Genomic DNA, 13,932 nt, shown 5'->3' on the forward strand with positions numbered 1-13,932 from the left:
TGAACAGCTTTGGCCAACTGTCCCTGATAATGGAGTCTCCATCCTGTGCTGAAGACCAAGGAAGTGTCTCAAGGGAGGGGGCTTGGTCTTGGCTCCAGAAGTGTGGCCTGCCCTGAGAGCAGCCAGGGAGGGATGGCCCACTGGGGTAAGGTGCCAGGTGGGCAGGCAGTAGCATGGCCCATCCTGCAGGTGCTTCCTGTGGGACCACCTATAGGAAGGGTCCATGTCCCATGAGCTTAGCAAGCTGGTGTCTAAGGCCCCAAGGGGCTCTTCCCAGCTGGCCTTGAGGCAGTCAGAGAGGCCTCTGCCCTCTCTGCTGAGGAGTTCTGTCACTGTGGCAGAGTGAAGGTGGCTGTGTGGATGTGGAAGCCTTGGCCAGCATGGCATGAGCCTGGCTCAGTTCCCAGTGTAGTGGATAGACATGGGTTGGCTGCAGGCCGGGCACAGGTGGGTTAGGACTTTCTGCTCAAAGCTCTTCCGATGGCGTTCTCTCTGGCTGCAAGTACCGGGGCCATTTGTGGCTCAGGACAAGTGTTAGTTTTTGCCATGCCGTTTGTGTCTGAAGAATTTCTTTGCTGGGAAAGAAAGGCCTTGGACAGGAGGCAGAGGGATGAAGTTGGTGACCTGGTGAGACCCTGATGAGTCTGCGGGCACTGTGGTTATAAAGCAGAGCAACCATGTTGGCAGGGCCTTGGGAGGCAGCCTGGCTGACCTTACCAGGAAGGTAAGACTCAGAGGAGGAAGGTGAGCATGCCGGCTTGATCTAACCAGATGCTTTCCCCTGGCTGCTCTGGCTCAGCCGGGGACCACAGGGCCAAGGCTGTGTTTGGCCTTAGGTTTTGGATCCAAGACATGCAGCACAGGGCTGAGGATGCGCTCAGGGTCTGGGAATTGGTTCGCAGATGTTCTGGGCAGGATAGGCTGTGGTGGTAGCCTGTGCCCCCGGCACTGCCTCCACCCATAGCAAGGTCCCCAGAGCTGGGAGGTCTGGGGTGGTTGCCTGTGAGTAAGGTGGAAAATCTCTCTTGTTTTCTCAGGTTAGAAATCTGTGCTACATGGTGACAAGGCGCGAGAGAACGAAACACGCCATCTGCAAACTCCAGGAGCAGATATTCCACCTGCAGATGAAACTTATTGAACAGGATCTGTGTCGAGGTAGGCGCCTTCCCCACCTGCCGCCGCCACCTCCGTGTGCCCTCCCTTGCGGGGCTGGGTCCCAAGGAGGGTGTGTCTTTGGATCCTGGTGGGGGTATGTGCGTGGAGCCAAGGGCCACTGGCCCCCACTCCTACCCTGCACCATCCAATTAGTAGGCCCAGACGGGGGCCTGTCAGGGTCCTGGGTTGTGCGTCACTAGGCAAAGAGCCAGAGGTTGGAATGTGGGCATCAGGCCTGCCCTCAGGGAGCTTTCTGGTTGACTAGGCCACAGCAGTGCAGGAGCTGATTGCATGTGAACAGGTACAGAGAAGAAGTCCTAGTGGCTCTCTGCTGGTGCTGAGGCAGGAAGAGCCAGAAGCTGGTGAGCTTCCCTGAACCCTGGTGTGCCTGGGAGTCAGTTCCGAAGAAGGCAGCTGCCCCAGAGATGTGACAGGACCTGGCTGTTGTTTCTCTCTGACCCTAACAGGATTCATGCCCTGCATCCGCAGTGTTTTTCACTGTTTTATTCTTCTTATTCTCTTGGCGTCACATGCGTTTAATGGATCTGGAAATCAAAGGCTGAAGGAAGCTCTGACATTGATCTTATCTGTTAATTGTGGATATTGCCAGACACAGGGCCCTTCTTGGAGCGTATACATATTAAGAAGGGCAACACTTAGCCCCCAAAACGGTACCCTAGTGTTGCGTTTACGTGCAGCAGAAATAGCTGGATGGAGAGAGATTTTGAGCCAGGGTCTGCCAATGCCACTTCAGCCCCAGGGCTGAGCTGGGCCTGGAGAGGAAAGCTGCTGAGCCACCATTGGAGCAAATGACTGAGGACCTCTGCTGCCCCTGCTTCTTTCCGAGAGCTGAGCTGACCTGATTGTGCTTTGGCATCACCACCCACTCTGGCCCCAACATCTAGCCTTGCCAAGTTCAAGTGCTAGTCATGGCCATGCAGAGCTCACCGTGTACCCAAAGACTGTGGCAGCTTCCTGGCTGCTGGAGCTTTCCAGGCCCCCTGTCTTCTGTTTATTCATTCAGCCAGCATTAACTGAGCATGGACTGGATAGGGTTCCTGCCCTTGTGGAATGCATCATCTGGAGAGAGAAAGGAATGTGGTATCGCAGAGGCTACAGTTGCTGCCAGTTTAGGAATAGAAGTATCAGGGATGTCTTCCCAGAAGCAGTGATGCTCCAACAACATCTCAGGCACTTGGCTGTGGCCACATATCGGCTGCAGAAGGAGAAGCCCATGCAAGGCACCTACAGTTGAGGAAGCAGAGGGTGGCAAGCTACGAGCAGTGCCCTCAGGCACAGGATTCTAGAAGCATGGGCAAGAGCCTGGAGGGTCCACATCCCCACATTGGTTCTGGGGACATTTGCAACTCCTTGTCTTGAGTGTCAACAACAGGCAGCTCTTTGTTCAGGGCAGGGCAGGGTATTTGGAGATGACTGGTTTGCCCTGTCCAAAGCTGCTGCTCACACTGTTGAGAGGCTTGAAGCCTGGGGTGGGACATTGGCTGTGTGCATATCGGCGAGGCTGTCTGGCCTGGCAGCTGGACAAAGCCTCCTAGTGGAGATGATATTTGGCCTGTGAACTAAATCAGGTGAAGGATAGGACAAGAAAACAGCATATTTGGAGACTTAGTGGCCAGAGCATGTCTTGGCAGAGAAACTGGAAGGAGGCTGGAATGGCTGCACCGGGCAGAAGGAAGACTCCTAAAGTGGGGATGACGGGTAACCTGGGTCACATGTGCAAGATCTTCTTGTAGCCTGGGGGAGGAGCTTACGCTGTCCTGAGAGCAGTGGGGAACCTCAGGAGCCTGCCTCCAGAGTATCTACGCATTGGTTACATGCCATGTTACAGATGAGATTGCCCAGGCACAGTGGCTCATGCCTAAAATCCCAGCACTTTGGGAGACCACAGTGGGAAGATCGCTTGAAGCCAGGAGTTCCAGACCAGCCTGTCTCTACAAAAAAAAAATACAAAAATTAGCTGAGCATGGTGACACATGCCTGTATTCCTAGCTGCTTGGGGAGCAGAAGTAGGATTGCTTGAGCCCAGTAGTTTGAGGCTGCAAGTGAGCTATGATTACACCACTGTACTCCAGCCTAGGTAACAGATCCAGGCTCTGTCTCTAAAAAATAAATAAATAAACAGATGTGGCCAGGCACAGTGGCTCACACCTGTAATCCCAGCACTTTGGGAGGCCAAGGTGGAAGGACTACTGGAGCCCAAGAGTTCAAGACCAGTCTGGGCAACATAGCAAGACCCTGTCTCTACAAAATTTGAAAATAAGCCGGGTGTGGTGGTGTGCACCTGTGGTCCCAGCTACTCAGGAGGCTGAGGCTGGAGGATCACTTGAGCCTGGGAGGTCAAGGCTGCAGTAAACTATGATTGTACTACTGCGCTCCATCATGGGCAACAGAGCGAGACTGTCTCAAAACAAACCAAAACAGATGAGACTGAGGCCTGGCCTGAACTGAAAGGATGCAAGGGCCAGGGGTGCACCCTGAATCTCCCATCTAGTTTGCTGCCTGATTTTGAAAGTCAGCCAAGAGACCACGGCAGGAGACTGGTTCAGGGTTGCTGACCCTGGGGTTAGGAATGGAACCCAAGTCTCTTGACCCCTCAGATAGTGTTCCTTCCCCTTACATGTCTAGCTCCTCAGCCTGGCATTCAAGGCCCTGACCTGTCCAGACTCCCCTCAGCCATTCTTCCCACCACCCACACTCTCTCCCAAGGCTGCAGGTTGTGCAGGTCAGACTGGAGTCCAGGTCCTGCGAGGGCCTCTCCTCGTGGCCCTGTGGCCACCCCAAGTCCCCCACAGGCCACAGTGGACAGTTGGCTCACCCCACCATGCCAGCCATCCCCTGGCTCCAACCTTTTTGCTGCGGAGGGTGAGCACTGGCTGATGGAGGACTCCTGGGCTGCCACGCAGGGATCTTGGTGCTGACTGAGGCCGCTCAGGGTAACCATCTCCCTCCTCCTCTCACTTTCCCTGACACAGAGCAGTCTGGGAGGAGAGCAAAGGGCAAGAAGAGTGACTCGAAGAGGAAGGGCTGCGAGGGCTCCAAGGGCAGCACTGAGAAGAAAGAGAAAGTGAAGGCGGGGCCTGACTCAGTCCTGGGGCAGCTGGGTGAGTGAGGGCCATGCTGGCCTGCAGACACGGCAGGCTTGACCATCACCACGCTTGCAGCTCTGTCTGCCCTGCGGAAGGCCAGCTGCACAGAGTAGGAGACTGAGGCTCAAGAGCGGTAACCAGGCCCTTGCTTGCCCAGGTGCACACACCTTCCACCCACAAAGGAGACAGATCTCAGAGCCCCGTGTGACATCCTGGGAAACGCCCCTTCTGTAGACCTGGATGGAGGCTGGGCCACGCCCACTCAGGAACTGTCCAGTCATTCCCCTGGCTGGGGGGTCCTGGGTGCTGGATTTTCCCAGAGGCCCCCGGGACAGCCCCATGCTGGGAGGGGAGGATCTGCCAGAAAGCCCCATCCTTGTCCTACTCTCCCAGAATCCTCTAAGTAGGCCCTTCCTGCAACAGCAGCAGACTTTCCTGGAGCTACCCAGAGAAGTGGCTGCAGACCCTGGCCCTGCCCACCACCTCCACTGTCCCAGGCCTCCTGTTAGGCAGAGCAGCCTAATGGGAGCAGTGTGACTCAATGGACCTCACATGCTTCCTCCAGAGATCTCAGGGAGCATCATGGAGTCCCCTTCCAGACCTTGCCTCTGGGACGGAAGCCCCAGGTCATCCTTTCTGTCCCTCCGTCTCAAGAAGGGGACAACCCAGGCGTGGTGATGCCTGCCTGTATTCCTAGCTGCTCAGGAGGCTGAGTTGGGAGGATCGCTTGAGCCCAGGAGGTTGAGGCTGCAGTGCACTGTGATCATGCCACTGCACTCCAGCCTGGGTGACAGAGCAAGACCATGTTCCTTCATTTCACACCCCTCCCGCAAAAAGAAGGGGATAACTTGGGTGTCTAACAGGAAACCCAGTCTCACGTCTCGCCAGCTGCCCCCTCCCAAGACCTCGGTAAGGAAGGAAGGCTCTGCCACCCTCACATCTGCTGGCGTCTCACTTGCCTCCCCCTTCCCTGACATCCAGGAGGGACTGGATACTGCTTGTTACCCCTATTCGTGCCTGGTCCTTTTATCCATGCTCTTTGCTGCAAGCGCTGGGAGGCAACGCTTATAAAGACCGAGCGCCCTCTGGCGGCCTGAGGGCATTTTCCTCCAGATTCCTCCTTCCCCAACCCCACCAGAATGGGGGTAGTGAGCAGGGCCAACTTCATGGGTAGCAACCTGTGCAGTTCCGTGGGGTCCTTATTCTTGGTTTAATGCTCTGCTGCTGCCACCTTGAATTTTCTTTCCCGTGGCAGGCTTTCTGGTAAAATCCAAAAAACCTGCTAGACAAACTAAAAGAGCTATAACACTCCACCTTGAAATTCTTAATAATATTTGAACAAGGAGCCTATATTTTCATTTTACACTCCGTCCCACAAAGTATGAAGCCCATCCTGAGGGCAGCACGTCCTTCTGGAGAGAAGGGTATAAGTAGTCCCTACTCTTTGGTGGTGTTGGCAGGAGGGATGGACAAAACAAGATAGCTCACCTGGGTCTGGCACAGGGGGACAGAGAGAAGACGACGCATGGTGGTGTGCTGGGAGCGTCAGCGGGCTTCCTGAAAGGGTGGGACACACGTCTACTGGCGTCTCACTTGCCTCCTCTCTCCCCTCAGCAGGCCTGTCCACCTCATTCCCCATCGATGGCACCTTCTTCAACAGCTGGCTGGCACAGTCGGTGCAGATCACAGCAGAGAACATGGCCATGAGCGAGTGGCCGCTGAACAATGGGCACCGCGAGGACCCTGCTCCAGGGCTGCTGTCAGAGGAGCTGCTGCAGGACGAGGAGACACTGCTCAGCTTCATGCGGGACCCCTCGCTGCGACCTGGCGACCCTGCTAGGAAGGCCCGAGGCCGCACCCGCCTGCCTGCCAAGAAGAAACCACCACCACCACCACCGCAGGACGGGCCTGGTTCACGGACGACTCCAGACAAAGCCCCCAAGAAGACCTGGGGCCAGGATGCAGGCAGCGGCAAGGGGGGTCAAGGGCCACCTACCAGGAAGCCACCACGTCGGACGTCTTCTCACTTGCCGTCCAGCCCTGCAGCCGGGGACTGTCCCATCCTAGCCGCCCCTGAAAGCCCCCCACCACTGGCCCCTGAGACCCCGGACGAGGCAGCCTCAGTAGCTGCTGACTCAGATGTCCAAGTGCCTGGCCCTGCAGCGAGCCCTAAGCCTTTGGGCCGGCTCCGGCCACCCCGCGAGAGCAAGGTAACCCGGAGATTGCCGGGTGCCAGGCCTGATGCTGGGATGGGACCACCTTCAGCTGTGGCTGAGAGGCCCAAGGTCAGCCTGCATTTTGACACTGAGACTGATGGCTACTTCTCTGATGGGGAGATGAGCGACTCAGATGTAGAGGCCGAGGACGGTGGGGTGCAGCGGGGTCCCCGGGAGGCAGGGGCAGAGGAGGTGGTCCGCATGGGCGTACTGGCCTCCTAACTCACCCCCTTCCTTGTCCCGGGCCCTGCCCTGGTCCCCCCACAAGGCCTCAGCCCAGTCACAACTGCCATTTCCAGTCTCTGCTGAGCGTCCCAGACCCTCGAGGCTGCCACTCCGTCGTGGTTTTATTTTTAATATAGAGAGAGTTTTGAATTCTACACTGTTGTCTTTCCTCTGTGCTGGCCTAGGACATTAGGATTCCTTCCACGGCTCCGGCCACCAGGACCCTGCCAGGTCCCGCGCACCATCCCTGCCCTGCCCACGTGGTATTGCTGGGCTCCTGGCTAGATGCAAGCAAGGTGGAGAAGAGCTCAGGACTCCAGCCCACTGCCGCTGGGTGACACAGACTGTCGTTTGGGCATTATTTCATGGCAGATGGGCCAGTCCAGGGCCTACCCCGCCTTGCCCCCAGATCCCACTGGGGTCCATTTGGGGGGTCCTGCTACACTCCACCGATCCCCAAGGAAGTATAATAAACGATACCCAGCCAGAGTCTACTCACTGTCACAAGCACAACGAGTTTATGAGAAAGCACTGAGGGGGCGCAGAGGGCCCGCTGGTTCCAGGGGAACCGAAAGCTGTTCCTGATCAGCCCGTGTCATCTGAGGCCTGCCTGCCCACCCTGCCACCCTCCCCTCCCTTGCTGCTCTGCCCCTGCCAGTGCCCAGCCCAGCGGCTCTGGGAAGGGGTTCCCAGAATCCCTCCTGAGCTGTGCCATTTACTCAGGGGACTCCCAAACAGCCAGCTGCCAGTGCAGGTGGAGGGCTGTAGGGGAGGGCCAGTGCCCAGACAGGGTCATGGGGCTCAGACCAGCCCACTGTAGAGAATCACTCTGGGGCTCCAACTTCCTTCCTTCCTTCGGGGCCAGTCTCGGCCGAAGTCTGGTCACTCTCAGACAGAGCTGACCAGACCAGACCGTTTGCCTTTTCAAGTTTCCTAGTCCTGCTAAGAGATGAGCTTCTTCTGTGGTTTCCTTTTGGAAACTCCTCCTTCCAACAAGCAGTGGGATCCCGGGGCCCAGGGCGGGCCGGTGTTGGCCGCTGGGGCTGTTGTAAGTCTTGCTGGATGTTCCCCTGTTCCTGAGCCTTAACCCCTCGCCCAGACATCCCCCCCGTCCTGCCTTCCCCACCCCACCCTTAGGTCCCAGGTAGTTTCTCTGAAGAGTTTCAGTAGAGTGGCCCCAGGGTGATAGCTCAGGGAACAACAAAAAAGGAATTCCGTGAAAACAGTTTTTTTTTTCTTTGATGAATTACTTACTCCTGGGTCACTTCTGCCACTGGTAAAGCCAGAACTTCTCCAACAAGAACCTTGCAAAAAGTCCAGTGAATCAGTCGAATCATTCTGTGGATGCCAAAGAATATTTTGACCATAATACAGCACAGCCTGGACCTGACAACTTGTCACTTGGACTTTTTTTTTAAATGGAGTTCTTTAGCAACAAAGTATAGAAACATGTTCATTGCACACACCCAAGGAGAAGAGCTCAAGCGCTTGGAAGAGGATGCTTTGCTGCTGCTGAAGTGTACCTGGGTGTTAGATTTCAGATCCTGGGCTGAGCCCACTGTGAGCTTTCCTAAACTCTGAGACTCACAGAGGGGAAAGATACTGACAGTGAAACCAGCATGGAAAACGTCTTTACCATGTAGTTCCCTCCCCAAATACATAAAGCAAATAAGCAGGATGGGGAACAGCTTGACCTTCATCCACCCCTAACTCCAAAACTATCAAGGTACGACAGTGGCATTGTCATCGACACTCAATTTCATGTGAATTTTAGCAAAACAGGAAACAAAGATAATGACTCAGTTCAGAGGATCGGACAAATGTGTCTAGTCCGGGTGGACTCGGAGGGAGTGGGGTGGGCTTCAAGGATTCTGGGCGTTGGGATGGCATGAGCTACCCCGTAGAGTTTAGTCTGCCTGCCTGCCTTGGTAGTAGTGACCAGTCAGTGTCAGCATCAGCGTCCCAACCCCAGTCTCTGTTTACTGCCTTTGAACAGAACTTCTTCCTTCCCCATGCTTTGGGTCACCTCGGGCTGCAACCCTGTCTGTGCCAGATTGCCCGGTCTGACCCTGCAGGAAGCAAAGAGGTGAGCTTAAAGAACAACCAAACTGCCAGGGGTCCCGGGAAGCCCAGGTTCCAGCAGTCTCAGCACTTGGTCCCTTGCCCCTTCACACCATCCTGGGGCAGGGGCTGGGTGGAGAATTAGGGAGAGGGTGCAACGAGTCTGGCCCCTTGCCTCGGGCTGGCTGGTGTTCTTCCAAGAGCCTCTGCTCACATTGTTGGCCTCTGGATTCTGGCCCTTCTTCATTGGCTATTGCTTTGGACTGGACTGTCGCTGAGCCTGTGTCCTGCAGAACCCAGATGTCTGTTAGGCTGGCTGGCTGCTGCGAAGGGAGGGGGGTGGCCTTTCACTTGGGGGGCCCTTTCACTCCCAGGCCAAGCCCTGGAGCAGTCTTCTCCAGGCGGCTGTCTCCACCTCCAGGATGTCCACCAGGCTGCAAGGAGAGGGATGCCAGCCACCCATCCTCCCCCAGTTCCCAGCCTTTCCCCTGTTAGTCACAGCCGCTTCTCTCTTTTTCCGGTCTACTGTCCCCAGTGTAGAGGGCTTTGCTGTCCCTGAGACTGAGGCAGGTTCCTTTTCCAGGCCAGAGGTGGAGGTGGATCTTTCTCTCGACCACATCTACCTACACACACTGCTCCTCCGCAGGGAGGGAGAAGCTGCTCTGTAACTCATTCTGGCTGTCATCCCCCTTCTCACTGACCTGACCGCCCACCACCTCCTTCCCCCTCATCACGTGACAAAGGATAATGTGCAAGAAAAGTATTTTTATGTATCATAAATGTATTTTGAAACAAATGAGAAGAAGAAAGGTAGAAGGGTTTATTTTATTAAATGAGCCTGACTTAGTGACAGTGTGTGAGCGTTTGCAGTGTAAGGGCCTCAGCTTCCTTGGAGAAGCCACCCCAGGTTTCCAGACATAGATGTTGAATTGTTTGTGGGGGGTGTGCCAGGCCACGTCTCGTGTGTCCGCATGCAGACATGCCTGTGTGTACTGTGTATGGGCACACCGTGGGACTAGCTGGGACAATTCCTAGAGATTCAACTGCCCAATTCTAACCAACATTGGCAGTGGCTGAACTTGGCATTTCCTTGCTAACTGCCAGATGTGGCCAACCTCTGTCCATACGCAAACCACTGAAAAATGATCTGGATTTCTGTAGCAAGGCCCTTGGGGAGGGCATGCTCCCATCTGGCCAATGAGCCAGGGCTGGAGTCTGAGACCTTTGGTTGTTCTTTAAGGCACCTCCTGCCACTTTCTCCCTCAGAGGCACAAACACTTTGTGTTCCACGTCAGTTTGAGGGGACGGTGGGGGGATGATATGAATGTCACAGGAGGAGACACCTTCTGTCTTTGTTTCAAAGAAAGTGATGTGCCATTTGTTAATATACAAGAGAAATATTGAAAATATATTGAAAAGAGCAATTTTAAATTATTTTTGGCTTATGTTGCAATATTTATTTTCTTGTATTAGAAAAGATTCCTTTGTAGAGAAAAAATGTATTTTTCATTAACGCAAAGACCTATTTCTCCTTTTTGTACATTGTCCATGTGCGCAACCCTTAACGAGCAATAGAATGTATGGTCACCTGGGTGTGGCCAATGCCCGCTGTGCCCTGCATGATTCTGTGTTGCTGCTGCTGCATAGTTCCCAGCCCCATCCTGTCCTGCTCACTCATGGGGGCTTCCAGACCCCGGCCCCACCAGGGCTTGTGTCATAGGGAGCCCTTTGCACTCCTCGTGTGTTGGCAAACGCAGTTAATAAAGCAATGTTTTCTGTGCTGGCTGGTGTGAGGCTCCATTACATTGGATGGGGTAGGGAACCCTGGGAGTCCCTCACACACACACGACAATGGGCTCAGCAAAACCACGGGGTCCCTGAGTTTTCCAAGGGATCTGCTGCCACCTCCTAAGGAATCATAATAAAGACCTTCAGTGCACACTAAGGGCTATAATTTCAGAGCAGTATTTATATTTTTCATTGTTATTATTATTATTATTTTTTGAGACAGGGTTTCACTCTGTCATCCAGGCTGCAATCTTGATTCACTGCAGCCTCGACATCCCGGGCTCAAGCTATCTTCCCACCTCAGCCTCCCGAGTAGCTGGGACTACAGGTGCATGCCACCATCCCCGGCTGATTTTGGTAATTTTTGTAGAGACAGGGTTTTCCCATGTTGCCCAGGCTGGTCTCAAACTCCTGGGCCCAAGTGATCCGTCTTCCTCGGCCTCCTGAAGTCCTGGAGGCGTAAGCCGCCGCACCTAGCCTCAGGGCAGTATTTGGTTTGATCTTCAATATGTTCCCCTGGAATTGACAGGATGAGGGACGCACCCAAAGTCGAAGATGTGCTAAAAGGTAAAGCTCTGCATCCAAGGCAGGACTGCTGCACTCCCCACCCGCTACAACCACCTGCCTGGGACGGTAGAAAAGTTTGGGAGGAGGCTCCAGGGAGTGTCCCTAGGTCGGTGAAGATTTTTGCTTCAGTTTGTTTTTCATTCATGATTTTCTGAGCACCTGCCAGGCTCTGAAAAGAGTGTGGGGAATGTAGCTGCTGTCCTTGCTTGGGCTGGCTCACACAGGCAGTGAGAGAATTGGGAGTTTTCTGGAGGCCTGGGCTGGTCTAGGGGTGAGGGGGTTCAGGAAGGGTTTCTCTGAGGAAGTGACACCATTAATTCATTGATTAATCGATTCATTCAACAAGTAGTCTTGACCGGACACCTCACTGCCAGTGTGCTGGGTTGTATACTGTGCATGTCACCAGGCCCCTGTCCCCCTAGAACCTGCAGGCAATGGAGACCTAATGAAAAAATAGCTGCTAGCCCAAGGGAAGCTGCATTGGAGAAAGGGATGATGGGCTTTCCTCATAGAGGGCTTGGCCTGTGCAAGGATGGATGAAGCTATATCAGGGGAGGGTCTTGAACCTCCTCTGAGGGCTCCGAGCAAGGCTGTGAGGGACAGAGGTTACATTAAGACTCAAAGAATCTTAGCTTCTGGGGCCACTGACTTAGTTGTTTGCCACAGAGAATTGACCCATTTCCTCTCCAGAGCAGTAGACGGTAGGTTCCCAAGGGTGCCTCCAGATCCAATGTTCTGAGTCCACAATGCACAAGGTATTGGAAGTAAATTTGGGGTGGAGTGTGTGTGTGCCCCAAATGCCCGTGGAGGGAGGTCTCCCTGTTAGGGCACCCGGGAACCTGGACAAACAGGCTGTGGATGTTCTCTCAGCCCCAGCTCCAGCAGCTCAGCTGTGAATGGGAAGGGCTCAGCGTCCTCAACTGTGGAATCAGCATGGGATGCTGGCAGAAAATCAGCCCTGGGGCTGAGGGGTATCTGGGTGGCCAGCCCACCTGGCCATGGTAAGAGACTGTCAGCCCCATGGCCCAGCTGCCGTGGACTTGGCACCACAGCTTCTCCCTCCTCCTGCAGCCGGCCCAAAGCAGGACCACAGTGATCCAGAAGAATGACTCAGGCTTGCCCCTCACTCTAAAACCACACCTGTGTCGGCTGGGCGAGGTGGCTTATACCTGTAATCCCAGCACTTTGGGAGGCCAAGGCCGGTGGATCATTTGAGTTCAGGAGTTTGAGACCATCCTGGCCAACCTGGTGAAACCTCATCTCTACTAAAAACACAAAAAATTAGCCAGGTGTGGGGATGCACACCTGTAATCCCAGCTACAGGGACTAAAGGGAGGTTGAGGCAGGAGAATCGCTTGAACCCGGGAGGCAGAGGTTGCAGTGAGCCAAGATCATGCCACTGCACTCCAGCCCGGGAGACAGCGCAAGACTCTGTCTTTAAAAGAAAACAAAAATAAAAACAAACAAAATAAATAAATAAAATCATACCTGTGAACCTAACCCAGCTGATAAATGTAGGGCAGGGGGATTCAGGGTACATGTTGGTCTGTTCTTTAGAAATATAGTGCAAGTCACGTTTGTAATTCTAGTAGCCCCATTTTTAAAAAGTGAAAAACGGCCAGGTATGGTGGCTAATGCCTGTAATCCTAGCACTTTGGGAGGCCAAGGCAGGAGGATTGCTTGAACCCAGGAGTTCGAGACCAGCCTGCACAACATGGCAAGATCCCATCTCTATGAAAAAAAAAAATTTAATTGGCTGGGCATGGTGGCGCACACTTTTGGTCCTAGGTACTCGGGTGGCTGAGGTGGGAGGAGTGCTTGAGCTTAGGAGGTCGAGGCTGCAGTGAACCATGATAGCACCACTACACTATAGCCTGGGCGACAGAGTGAGACTCTGTTTCAAAAAACAAACAAACAAACAAAAACAGATAAAGTGAATTTTAATAATATATTTTATTTAACCCATTACATCCAAATGTCTTTAAACATGTAATCAATGTAAAATAACTATTAATTAGAGATTTTGCATTCTTTTCACAATCCAGGGTGTACTTTACACTTACAGCACATCTCAATTCAGACTAGCCACATTTCAAGTGCTCAAAGCCACATGTGCCTAGTAGCTACCCTATTGGGCAGCAGAGCCCTAGAGACCCTCAGCCTTCCCTTGAGTTGCCCAGGAGTCATCCAGGTTCCTATGGAGTGAGAGACAGATAGCCATGAGGAACCCCTGACCCCCTTCCCCAAGGGAAGGCAGGAGGCTGAGGACAGGCCTGGCCCTGCATTCCCAGCCCTGGTCCCTCTGGGACCCTCTCTGCACCAGCCTACATGGCTGCTTGAGGAGAGGAGTCTCACATTTGATTAGCACTCCTAGGCTTCTCCCCTGGAGTTGGCTGTCCCTGCCCGCTGAGAGCCCCTGAGCACAGGACTGGAGGAGGATGGCACTGACCTGGTCACAGCTCCCTCATGGTGGGCCAGTCCTCTTGCCACCAGGACTCACAGCTGATGGCACAGGGATCTGATGGGAGGCTGGGGGTGGTCTTGGGGACTACCTTTCTTTTTGTTTTTGTTTTTTGGAGACGGAGTCTCACTCTGTTGGCCAGCCTGGAGTGCAGTGGCGCGATCCCTCCTCACTACAACCTCTGCCTCCCGGGATCAAGCAGTTCTCCTGCCTCAGCCTCCCAAGTAGCTGGGACTACAGGCGCTCACTACCACGTCCGGCTCATTTTTTGTATTTTTAGTAGAAACGGGGTTTCACCAGGCTGGCCAAGCTGGTCTCGATCTCCTGACCTCGTGATCTGTCTGCCTCTGCC

At 54.2% G+C, this 13,932-nt stretch overlaps 1 protein-coding gene and 1 non-coding gene across 15 annotated transcripts in view; one reads left to right on the forward strand and one right to left on the reverse strand.

The window, feature by feature from the left end:
- The window catches only part of JADE2 (jade family PHD finger 2), a 56,917-nt gene extending 46,372 nt beyond the window's left edge, over positions 1–10,545 (forward strand). For 7 of the 14 annotated variants that reach the window (XM_054488996.2, XM_054488993.2, XM_054488991.2 and 4 more), the window contains 3 exons: positions 1,038–1,155; positions 4,149–4,277; positions 5,877–10,545. In XM_054488996.2, coding sequence (XP_054344971.1) covers positions 1,038–1,155; positions 4,149–4,277; positions 5,877–6,700 — 1,071 coding nt within the window. In that variant the 3' untranslated portion in view covers positions 6,701–10,545. The remainder of the gene's footprint in view (positions 1–1,037; positions 1,156–4,148; positions 4,278–5,876) is intronic. The other 7 variants (XM_054488999.2, XM_054488998.2, XM_063665500.1 and 4 more) reach the window with 3 other exon arrangements.
- Positions 5,514–5,573, reverse strand: LOC129037684 (U7 small nuclear RNA). The gene has a single exon (XR_008502914.1). It is a non-coding gene; the product is annotated as a U7 small nuclear RNA (small nuclear RNA).
- Positions 10,546–13,932: the final 3,387 nt, after the last annotated feature.

The sequence above is a fragment of the Pongo pygmaeus genome, chromosome 4 (genome assembly GCF_028885625.2).
Source record: "Pongo pygmaeus isolate AG05252 chromosome 4, NHGRI_mPonPyg2-v2.0_pri, whole genome shotgun sequence".
Lineage (NCBI taxonomy): Eukaryota > Metazoa > Chordata > Mammalia > Primates > Hominidae > Pongo > Pongo pygmaeus.